We start from the raw sequence: 12,358 nt of genomic DNA, 5'->3' as shown, positions 1-12,358 counted from the left end.
TTGTGGGAGAGGAAGAGAGAGAGAGGTGACGAAGTGAGAAACGTGAAAAGGCGAAATGTGGTGTGGAGGTGATACCCGTGGTGGTTGTTGTTGTTGGTGGTGGTGGTGGTGGAAGGTCGTTGCATCACGAGACGGCGAGAGATGACGACGGCTTAGGGAATCCTTCATCCAGCAGCGAATAGATCATGGCTGACTAATTCTAGATTTGAAGCTTTCGTGACTGCAATGATTCATATTCTTAGGTTTTTTCGGTAAAGTCACGTAGGTAAAAACATTAAAAAGTAAAATAAAATAAAAATAAAAACGTCGTGATTTTTAATTTTATTTTATTTTACTTTTTAATGTTTTTACCTACGTGACTTTACCGAAAAAAACTAAGAATATCATGGCTGACGATGACGACCACAACAACACCATCAACGCTCCCCGTTCGCAGTCGAAATCCCAACAGTGGCCTCGGTGGCTTCAATTGCTAACGAAGTGGTGATGCCACTTTTGTAATTACAATGCCGTTCCCTCAAGTAGCAGTAGTTCGTAGTACATTGTCTCTGGGCTACAGGCCGTCACAAAGCGCTCTGCAGCACAGCGGTGTGGGGTTTTTTTTTTTTGGGGGGGGGGGGGGTCTGGCTGCTCGGATGAATTCTTAATTGCTCCCGCACATTGACAATGCGACCCAATGCTCCAGGGATGGATTTACCAACGCGGGGGAGGGGGGGGCTGGTGCAAGGAGTGATGACTGTGGGTCTGTGCCCATGTTGCTCCCTTCTCTGTCTCAAATTTGGCTCTGTTCTTGTCCGTGTCTTGCTCACTCTTCGTTTCTCTGTCTCTCTGTGGCACGTCTCTCTCTGTGTGTGTGTGTCTCTCTCGTTGTCTCTCTCTCTCTCTCTCTTGATGTGTCTGTGGAGAGAGAGAGAGTGATGACATCAGCTCACTTGCAAGAGCTATCGGTGGATTGGGGAGGTCTCCATCCAGCAGCGGGTAAAGCATGGCTGATAATGAGTGGTGCGTTTATTCATTGGGCGTCGACTTTTTTAAATTCGTGACTTCGGTGCCGTCGTCATCGTCGTCATCATTGAGACGAATCTCACGATTTCACGACGTCAACAGCGGCCGTCCTGTAAACATCCTGGCTCCTGCCACAGTCATCTGGAAATGCCACGTTTGGCTTCGGATCAGTGTGCACGTCTCTCTGACTCTGCTTCACTCGATGTCTCTCTATCTCTCCCTTGATTTCTCTCTCTCTCTCTCTCTCGATGTTGATTTGTGTCTATCTCTCTTTGCATGTCTGTGTTACTCCGTGCGCGTCTCTCTTTGTCTCTCTATTTATCTCTCGACGCATCTGTGCCTGTCTCTCTTCGTATGATGATATTGCACTACGTCTATCGATCTCTCTCTCTCTCTCTATGCATCTCCGTGTTTCACTGCGTCTGTCTGTCTATTAACACCAGTTTTTGTTTTACGTTCGTTTGCCCAGAAAAGCCTCGCCTGAGTCTCAAGACTCGTGTTCAGGAGGACCCTGCCAAGTTCTCGCAGTAGGGGGGCGATGTTGCTGCTGCTGCTGCTGATTGGGTCACTTGCAGGGAATGTTGCAGCATTGGGATGCTTGGCCAATGCCAATTACACCGTGGGGTTTTTTGTTTGTTCCCTTCGTCTCTCTCTCTCTATGCTTCTCTTTCTCTATCTCTCTGCACTGGTGTGTTTGTCTGTGTCTGTATTTCGCTTTGTCTGTGTCTCTGTGTCTAGCTTTATCCGGTGAGGAGCGGTAGTGTAGCGGTTACCACGCTGTGGCCACCCGGGTTCGTTTCCCGCTCACGGCCAAAACGACGATTATTGAACCGGTCCTGCGCCTTTCCTAGGTCGACTCAGCCTCACATGAGTACCTGGTGTGGTGTGTAATCATTGCCACGAGGGAGACAAAGGCGACCGGGTGTGTTGCTGGCCACCCACCCCCTCGTGCGCCGTGCCGGCCTTCATAGGTGCTACTCGCTAACAGCACTTGCCCCAACATTCTGTTAAGGCTATACGGGGGGGGGGAATCTTTGTCTTTCCCTTTGTCTGTATCTCTGACTCTGTCTTCATCTAGGCCTGTGTCTGTGTCTCTTCCCCGCGTGAGAAAATTATCAGTGCACACCACAACTTTTCGAATTAACCCCTGCGCGTGTTGCACACACGCAGAGAGCTGAGATCCTGACGTGGTGGTGTTGGGTGGTGGTGGGTGGGGAGGGGATTCGTGATTTCGTCTGCAATATATTTTCTGACCGGTTGGGCATGCACTTCCCTCGGCTGAGCGAGCGAGCCGTGCGTGCGTGCGAGCAGCAGTCGAGAGAGGGGAGAGAAAGGAAGAGCGAACAGAAAGAGGAGGAGACAGAGAGAGAGAGAGAGACGGCGGCATAGCGGTAACGGCAGCGGAAGGAGCAGCAAGAGGAAGAGGAGAGAGACGACATTCGGAGGGAGGCGAGAGAGCGGAACGGAGGATCGAGGAGGAGAGAGGTTGGAGAGAGAGAGAGGGGGGTGGGTGGGTGGGTTGGTTGGGGGTGGTTGGGGAAGCGATGGGAGAGTGATGGGAGGGAGATGCAGGGAGCACGACGAGATTCAGGGAACGGGGAGCGACATATAAGAGAGGTGGCGAGGAGGTAGGCACAGTGAGAGAGAGAGAGGGGGAGAGGAAGGAGAGAGCGCCCTTCGATTCGTAACGCGGGTTCGCTCCTCTCGGCGGCGTCAAGGCCACACCCTGCCTGATACCCGCAGACGGAGATCGAGCGGAGAGAGAGAGAGAGATCAGACGGAGAGGGAGATCGGGCTGAGAGGGAGATCGGGCGGAGAGGGAGGTCGGGGCGACACGGACGAGCAAAGCGCCCAGAGCTGGCGGTGAAAAGCGACGGAAGGACCGAAGCGAAGGAACGAGACGGAACAGATCGCGGTGGTGTCATTCATTCTTCAATCAATTCATGCAATTATTCATTCTTTGCATTCATCTGGGTTTTTTGCCGTTAATTTGTAACGTGTTTTATGGGTCATATGCAGTGGTAGAAATATCAATATATATTTAATAACGCTGCCGTATTAAATATTAAATAATGCTACATGTATTAAATCCACAGCGTCTGTTTTAAGATTATTATCATTTCAGTAAGATGATTATTTTTTCAATCGTCCTCATTTTTACATAAATATTTGTGCCTGTGCATGCACGTGCATTGTAATTACCTTCACCGTTGTTATTATTATTATAATGATGATGATTTTGCTTATTTGCCAGTGAATGCAATGGGCTTTGTATGCCCCCCGTAGAGACCTCTTGCTCCATGCATGATCTCTGCGCTCACCAATCCTCGCCCAGAATTCGGCGACCTCGGTTCACAGCGCCAACCCAGTCGCTCGCTGCACCCTCAACCAAGACCCCCGACCCATCATCACCATCATCATCACCACCACCACCGACATCATCATCGTCATCGCCCCATTGTCACCTCCACTGCGGAGCCGGCGAGATATCCAGCGAGCAATGACCCTGCTGATTTGAAATATACTCTTTGTTTGCCAGCGGGCGCCTAGCTCCGAGCCCGTGTTCACTTATTCATCCACTCATTCGTTTCCTTCGCTCCGAGCCTCTCTCTCTCTCTCTGGCTTTGGGCTGCGCATGGAGACCCGCGTGGACACGAAGTGATGGAGGGGATGAGGCTGAGGGGTCTGTGGGACCTCTTGGTCAGGCCCACAGAGGACTTGATGACGTCCCTCGACTGAGCTACGGGGACCTCATCTGCACCGACCGCGCGTGTAACATCGTGATCCGCTGCTGCCGCCTCTGCTGCTAGTGTTGGTTTAGCTGCTCCTGCCTAGTCTGCTGGTGCCGGTTTACTGGTGGGGTGTGTGAGCCGTGACTCCGACCGTCATGCTGCTGGTGCTGGCACTGCCGCCGCTGCTGGTGCGTTGAAGCTGCCCCATCTGCTGGCAACGCCGCCGGCGCCGCTGGGTAACGGCTCTTGCTGGGACTCCTGGGACCCGCGTGCTCCCTCCTTCCTATTGACGGCGCTCGTGGGGGGTGGTTTTGCCTTCTTCGTCCGCCTCTGTCTTTGCCACCGCCCGCCTCTGCCCGCCCGACCCGCCATGCCCATCGCCGCCGGCGGCCGCGGGACGGACGCGGCGGCCGTCCACACAGGGCGGGCGGCGCAGCAGCAGCAGCAGCGCGTGCGGTAGCGCAGGGGGTGTTGGACTCCAGAGGCAGGGAGCCGCGACGGGTTCCAGGTTCCCCCTCCACCCCCCACCCACCCACGAGTCCACACCGCCACCACCGCCGCCAACCACCACCCTCCCTCCCACTAGCCTTCTAGATAGAATCTCACGGCGCCAACCAAGAAATCACCGCCATCGACGGCCACCGGAATCCTCCACGGCTTCTCACGACCCAAAAGTAGTAATCCGGCACCACCACCGCCGCCACCGCCGCCTTGCCCAGCAGCCCGCCCAGCGCCGATGATAGACCACCTGCCCTTGACCATGGCCGCCAAGTCGGACGGGCTCTCCGGGCCGTGCCCTCCCAACGCGGACCCCGGCGCGCTGGCGCTGTCCGTGGTGCTGCCCGCGGACCCCGCGGCTGCCGAAGCCGCCGTGGGACCCGCGGGACCCGCGCGCTCTGACAAGGCGGAGGGCGGAGCCCACGGAGCCCACGGGGCCCACGGGGCCGGCCCGGGCGGCTGCTGCGGCTGCTGCGCCCCGCGCTCGGGGCTGCCGCCCAGCCCCGTGCCCTACTCGGCGGCCGACCTGGCGTGGGGCCTCTGCGGCCTGCTCACTCTGCTGCTCGACTCGGGCACGGACGCGTGGCTCTCGGCCGAGTACCTGGCGAGCCGGCAGTACTGGTGGTTCGGCCTCACGCTCTTCTTCGCCCTGGCTCCCTCGCTGGTGGTGCAGGCGTTCAGCCTGCGATGGTTCGCCCAGGACTTTCGCCTCGGGGCGACCGGCAGCGCGACCGCCGCCGGTCGGTGCGGCACGGTGCCCGGCGCGGACGGGGCAGCGACCGGGCCGGCGGTGGCGGTGGCGGCCGGTGGCGGGGAGGCGGTGGGAACAGCGGCGCCGCCACCCCCGCCGCCGCTCACCACGGCGGCGGCGGCGGGGTCGGCTGGAACGGCGAGCGCGGGGGAGCGGTGCTACCGAGGCCTGGTGTGGGTGTTCCAAAGCGTGGTGCATCTGCTGCAGCTGGGACTCGCGTGGAGGTGAGCGCCGCTGCTTGAGGCAGCGAGGGATTGCGCGAGGTGTGCGTTTGGGTATGGCCCTTCGTGTGTGTTGTTGTTGTTGTGTGTTTAGGTTGTTGTCTAACACCACCCCACGCCCTCTGCACCGCACCCCCGTGCATACAACGTACAGTGCACACAAGTCATTCAAACTTGCTGCGGTGTCTCTCTTCCTCATGTCTCCTCTGAAAATGGGCCATCGCCCGAGAAACGTCGGGCTGTTGTGTTTGTTTGTGTTGCTGTTTCTTTGTTGTGAAGAAGCGGTGGCGGTGGTGATTGTGTTAATTTAAAAAAAGAAATTGCTTTGCTTTGTTACGAACAGATCGCGGTGTGGTTCTTTCACACGGAGCGATGTTGCGCGTTCTTGTTGTGCCATTTTCGCTGAGATCCTCGGCTCGAATCCAGAATCTCAGTCGCCCCCGGATTAAACCGAATTGTTCAAGTCGAGCGAGTTTGACGGTCCCGTGTCCGGCAAAGCCATGACCGCGAACAACGAATCACACATTCGGGTTGTTTGTTTTTTGTTCACTTCAGAGAATAAAGCAGTTACCATTTGGTTCGTCTTCCACGGAAGGAATATCGATCCATCGGTCTGCTCCATCGCAGGGCGCATTGGAGAGCGCGGCGCCCCCTTGTGTGCGCGTGATGTCGTCTAGCAGGGGGGCTCGGTCGTGTTTCTGTGACATCGCCTTCCGCGGGCATTTTCTCCGAACGCAGGACACGGTCCCACCGTTATTCGTCTCGTGCCATGACACCGATAGCACAACCGGAGAAGAAGAAGAAAAAAAAAAGAGGAACAGAAAGATATCTCTTTAAAAACCTCTCATTCAGACGGGCACGAGTCGCATTTCTGTGCAACGCTTTGAAAAACGCAGTAGCTCGCTTTAGCCCTCATTTAACAACAACAACAACAGCAGCAGCAGCAACAACAACAACGACAGGTTGGTGAAGTCGAGTGCCAATCGAAGCAGCCGATCTTCCCATTTCTGTCCGCTTTCCTGAGCCCGCATCCTCATCGCGTCTCCGCGGCGTCTCGCACCACAGGCCGTGGTGACGAGTTCCATTTAACGCACGTGGCCTGACCCTCCCCCCCGACCCGCCCCAGCAGTCGGCCCACGCGTGGTCTCCTGCGTGTCCTCGTGTATGTGGGTAGATATCGCGTGTGCAGGCGCTGCAACTGCTACTGGGGTCCAAAGCCCCCCGGCAGGACTCTGGGCTATGGAGAAAGGGGGCGAGAGTTTTGGGGGAGAGCGATGTGAGAGGGGGGGGGTGGCAAAGTCATTGGGTCACAGGGCACATCAGACCGCTGACCTTGAGCAGAGGTGATTCGAAGTGTGGCCTCACAGTCTTCAGGGTGGACGTTGCCCTGGCCGATGGAATGCTGCTTTGTTTTGTCATTTCTAGTAAATCAGCCCAAATCTCATCAGATCTGGGAAGATCAGCGGCAGGATTCTGAGCCTGGTGAGTGCTTGCGTGAGTGACTGCTGTTCCAGGCCTCGGCTGCGATGCGGCCAGATGAAAGGACAACAGTGGATTATTGAATCTGTCTGTGCGGAGCTGTGTGTGTTGCCCTTTCGTATGCCTTGGTGGGGGTCACCCAGGGTTCTCCGGTTTCCTGCAATAAAAAAATTACTGACATTCCTTTTTTATATAATTGGCCAAACATCGCCATAATGAAGCAGTGCCCTATTCAAAAAGGAGACGTGAGATTTCATTGAGAATTTAAGGCAGAAATGACATCATCATCATCACCACCGTGATGGGCGTGCTCCAACCTGCAGTGCCAAGCAGGATTGTTGTTATAGCGATTGTTGCTATAGTGATGGTTGTTGTAGTGATTGTTGCTATAGTGATGGTTGTTGTAGTGATTGTTGCTATAGTGATGGTTGTTGTAGTGATTGTTGCTATAGAAATGTTCGTTACGGTGATAGTTGCAGTGTCAAGCACGTCTGTTGTAGTGTAGTGATTGTTGTTGTTGTTGTTCTAGTAATTGCCGTCATGGTCATTGTAGTGGTGCTTGTTATAGTGGTTGTAGTTAGCTTTGTTCTCGTGGTGGTTGTGGTGGTACTGTGAGGTGTCGTTTAGCAGGGAGGACGGCGGTGGTGTCGCGGTTCGTGAGCTGCCCCACGAACTCGGCGACCCGAATTCGATCCCCGCTCACGGCCAACACCAGTGACGATTATCTGAACCGGTCCTGGGCCTCCCCTAGGTCGACTCGGCCTCAAATGAGAAAGCTGGTGCGATGTGTAAACATCGCCACTGGGGAGACAAAGGCGGCCTTTATAGGTGTCGCTAACAGCACTTGCCCCTATAGTCCGTTAAGGCTATACGGGGGATCTTTGTCTTTGGTAGTGGTTCCAGGTAAGATTGTTGTTGTAGTAGTGGTGGTGGTGGTGGTGATGGTTGTGGTGCCAGGCAAGATTGTTGTTGTAGTAGTGGTGGTAGTAGTTGATGGTTGTGGTGCCAGGCAAGATTGTTGTTGTAGTAGTGGTGGTGGTCGTGGTTGATGGTTGTGGTGCCAGGCAAGATTGTTGTTGTAGTAGTGGTGGTAGTGGTGATGGTTGTGGTGCCATGCAAGATTGTTGTTGTAGTAGTGGTGGTCGTGGTTGATGGTTGTGGTGCCAGGCAAGATTGTTGTTGTAGTAGTGGTGGTAGTGGTGATGGTTGTGGTGCCATGCAAGATTGTTGTTGTAGTAGTGGTGGTCGTGGTTGATGGTTGTGGTGCCAGGCAAGATTGTTGTTGTAGTAGTGGTGGTAGTGGTGATGGTTGTGGTGCCAGGCAAGATTGTTGTTGTAGTAGTGGTGGTAGTGGTGATGGTTGTGGTGCCAGGCAAGATTGTTGTTGTAGTAGTGGTGGTAGTGGTTGATGGTTGTGGTGCCATGCAAGATTGTTGTTGTAGTAGTGGTGGTAGTGGTTGATGGTTGTGGTGCCAGGCAAGATTGTTGTTGTAGTAGTGGTGGTAGTGGTGATGGTTGTGGTGCCATGCAAGATTGTTGTTGTAGTAGCGGTGGTAGTGGTGATGGTTGTGGTGCCAGGCAAGATTGTTGTTGTAGTAGTGGTGGTAGTGGTTGATGGTTGTGGTGCCAGGCAAGATTGTTGTTGTATCAGTGGTGGTCGTGGTGATGGTTGTGGTGCCAGGCAAGATTGTTGTTGTAGTAGTGGTGGTCGTGGTGATGGTTGTGGTGCCAGGCAGGATTGTTGTTGTAGTAGTGGTGGTAGTGGTTGATGGTTGTGGTGCCAGGCAGGAGTGTCGAGCAAGCAGTGGTCGATCCCTGTGTGGCAACCGATTGGCTGAGGTGGCCTCGCCACCCTGAGACGGTCCTGAAATTGCGACCGTTTTGCGCGCTGTGTCCCGCTTCACAGCCGCGCTCTGCGTTCACTTCCCACGAACGAATCACCCTCCCAGGTCTCCCTCGCAACAACAACAACAACAACAACAAAAATCCACGTCCGTCTCGATCGGCTCTCACCTGGTGGCCACGTAAGAGGAAGGCGCAGCGGTTGGTGGCATTGCGGTCTCGAGGTCCAGCGAAGCCCCCGGGTTCGATTTCAGGCCCACGGATAAACGAGGAGTGAGTGGAGATGCTCCTGAGCTACACCACAACCACCCACCACACCCCCCCACCCCCACGCCTATGACCAACAAAGCCTAAGCCTACAGGGGAAGTCCATTATCCAGCTAGGGATTGGCAAAGTGCTGTACATTTTATTCATTATTATGTTATGAATGGGGTATTTTCCTAAATGTAAATGTTTCAATATGGCACAATTCTGTACGCAGTAACTGTGATATTTCGTGGGCCGATTTATCTACTGGATATCTGTGGAAAAAATAAGCATTATAGCTCATCGCATTCCTCTAGTATGGAAATATATTCTGATTCTGATATGTATTGACCAGAAAATACACGATTTAAAGCTTTCGTGACTGCAGGGATTCATCTTCTTGGTTCTGTCGGCTGCTTGCGTTGTGGCCGAAACGTCGTGAGAATTATTTTATTATGTTTTATTTTTTATTATTTTATTATTTCCACTCTACGTGACTTTACCGAAAGAACCGAGAAGACAGAAAATACACTTATGCGGCATCTTGCAGAAGGCAGAGGAAGTTCGCTTGTAGCTATGATGTTGTTGTTAAATTTTGATTTAAAGCTTTCGTGACTGTAGGGATTCATCTTCTTGGTTCTTTCGGTAAAGTCACGTAGAAGGGAAGTAATACAATAATAAAAATAAAACATAATACAATTATTCTCACGACGTTTCGGCCACAACGCAAGCAGCCGTCCTCAGGTGAAAACCAGGTCCGTCGAGGCGACAGAGTCTGAATGAAACAGCACACGTGCTTGGAGCATGTATATAAGCTGGGCGCCTTGACAAAGGAATTTGCATATCAAGCGGAATAATTTTACTATGTTTTATTTTTATTATTTTATTACTTCCCTTCTACGTGACTTTACCGAAAGAACCAAGAAGATATTGTTGTTGTCGCAGATAGTGGCTTCTGCAAAGGCACGGGCCTCGGCCCCTCCATTAGTGGACGTTGGCAGCCACCGCGGGTTGTAATCACGGATGTGCTGGGGGGGGGGGGGGGGGGCTCGTCTCTGGGTTGGCACGAGTTTGTACTTCGCAGCAAAATTTGCAACAGAATTCTGTCGACACCATTTTGCCCATTCACTGCATCTATTTTAAAAAAAAATATTTTGTGTGTTCACGATCGTTGCGCAGCACTTCCCTTCACGAAGGGATGCTCGCGGCCACGTTTGGTGCTCTTCCCACCAAATGCTGGCGGACAGTGATTTTTCCACAGACACATGAGTTCAATCCCATTTGTGTCAACGGGCTCTCTCTCTCTCTCTCGCCTGGTTAAACGCAGGCGACTGACCACGGTACCCCGCTCCCTCCCTCCTCCACCCCGTCCCCTGCCGCGTTGAGCGACACGGTGGTGGTTAGTCGCGATTCTTCGTTATCTTTGGCTCAATATCTACGGGTCGATAACTTCATTCGCAAGCAGGTGCGAGAGCCCGCTTCAGATGAGACGTGTCCGAGTTCAAGTGGAGGGTCCGCAGCGAAGTCAGTAGGACGGCGCAGGAGCACAAACAATCGGAGCGCACGGCGGGAGACGTTTGTCGAATATTTTCGTGCGAACCGGTGGTGAGCGGGCAAGCCGGACCGCTAACGGAGCCTCCCGGTCCACCTCCTGCTCCTCCTCCAGCCGCTTCTCCCTCGCTCCGTGGCTTCGCCGCTTGGCGACTCGCCCGCTGAGCAGGGAAACTCGCAACGCAGCAACTCACGGGGGGGGGGGGGGGGGGGGGGGGCTCGCGTCAAAGCGCAGCGCGCACTGAACTCCCCGCGGCGCAGTAACTCCCACCCGCTCCAGCAGCCCGCGTGCTTCACCTCCCGCGCACTCCGAACGCCCACAACGCTCCAGCGCCCACAACGTACCAGCGCCCTGGCTCCCAAGCGCCCTGGCTCCCAAGCGCCCTGGCTCCCAAGCGCCCTGGCTCCCAAGCGTCCTGGCTCCCAAGCGCCCTGGCTCCCAAGCGCCCTGGCTCCCAAGCGCCCTGGCTCCCAAGCGCCCTGGCTCCCAAGCGCCCTGGCTCCCAAGCGCCCTGGCTCCCAAGCGCCCTGGCTCCCAAGCGCCCTGGCTCCCAAGCGCCCTGGCTCCCAAGCGCCCTGGCTCCCAAGCGCCCTGGCTCCCAAGCGCCCTGGCTCCCAAGCGCCGTACCCTCCACGTGCTAATTGGGCGCCTTGACACCTCCGACGCTCGAACGTCCGCGCGACAATTGCGCGCTGACGCCGGAGCAAGGCGCCGGTGAACGCTGCCCGGCACCACAACCATCACCCAGCACCACAACCATCACCACTCACGTCCTGCCCGGCACCACAACCATCACCCAACACCACAACCATCACCACTCGCGTCCTGCCCGGCACCACAACCATCACCCAACACCACAACCATCACCACTCACGTCCTGCCCAGCACCACAACCATCACCCAACACCACAACCATCACCACTCACGTCCTGCCCAGCACCACAACCATCACCACTCGCGTCCTGCCCGGCACCACAACCATCACCCAACACCACAACCATCACCACTCGCGTCCTGCCCAGCACCACAACCATCACCACTCGCGTCCTGCCCAGCACCACAACCATCACCCAACACCACAACCATCACCACTCGCGTCCTGCCCGGCACCACAACCATCACCCAACACCACAACCATCACCACTCGCGTCCTGCCCAGCACCACAACCATCACCACTCGCGTCCTGCCCGGCACCACAACCATCACCCAACACCACAACCATCACCACTCGCGTCCTGCCCAGCACCACAACCATCACCACTCACGTCCTGCCCAGCACCACAACCATCACCCAACACCACAACCATCATCACTCACGTCCTGCCCAGCACCACAACCATCACCACTCGCGTCCTGCCCAGCACCACAACCATCACCACTCACGTCCTGCCCAGCACCACAACCATCACCCAACACCACAACCATCATCACTCACGTCCTGCCCAGCACCACAACCATCACCACTCACGTCCTGCCCAGCACCACAACCATCACCCAACACCACAACCATCATCACTCACGTCCTGCCCAGCACCACAACCATCACCCAGCACCACAACCATCATCACTCACGTCCTGCCCAGCACCACAACCATCACCCAACACCACAACCATCACCCAACACCACAACCATCACCACTCGCGTCCTGCCCGGCACCACAACCATCACCCAACACCACAACCATCACCACTCGCGTCCTGCCCAGCACCACAACCATCACCACTCGCGTCCTGCCCAGCACCACAACCATCACCCAAAACCACAACCATCACCACTCGCGTCCTGCCCGGCACCACAACCATCACCCAACACCACAACCATCACCACTCACGTCCTGCCCAGCACCACAACCATCACCCAACACCACAACCATCATCACTCACGTCCTGCCCAGCACCACAACCATCACCCAACACCACAACCATCACCCAACACCACAACCATCACCACTCACGTCCTGCCCAGCACCACAACCATCACCACTCGCGTTCTAACGCTCGCGTGGGTGGGCGCGTGCGAGCCCCGCCGA

At 55.3% G+C, this 12,358-nt stretch overlaps 1 protein-coding gene across 1 annotated transcript in view; it reads left to right on the top strand.

The window, feature by feature from the left end:
* The first annotated feature begins 2,518 nt into the window (after positions 1–2,518).
* LOC144932497 (XK-related protein 6-like) overlaps positions 2,519–12,358 on the top strand; it is a 58,137-nt gene continuing 48,297 nt past the window's right edge. The window contains exon 1 of the mRNA XM_078856641.1: positions 2,519–5,210. Coding sequence (XP_078712767.1) covers positions 4,474–5,210 — 737 coding nt within the window. The 5' untranslated portion in view covers positions 2,519–4,473. The remainder of the gene's footprint in view (positions 5,211–12,358) is intronic.

Source organism: Lampetra fluviatilis, chromosome 5 (assembly GCF_964198595.1).
Source record: "Lampetra fluviatilis chromosome 5, kcLamFluv1.1, whole genome shotgun sequence".
Lineage (NCBI taxonomy): Eukaryota > Metazoa > Chordata > Hyperoartia > Petromyzontiformes > Petromyzontidae > Lampetra > Lampetra fluviatilis.
Note: the sequence above shows the minus strand (reverse complement) of the source record. Positions and strands in the feature narration are given on the sequence as shown.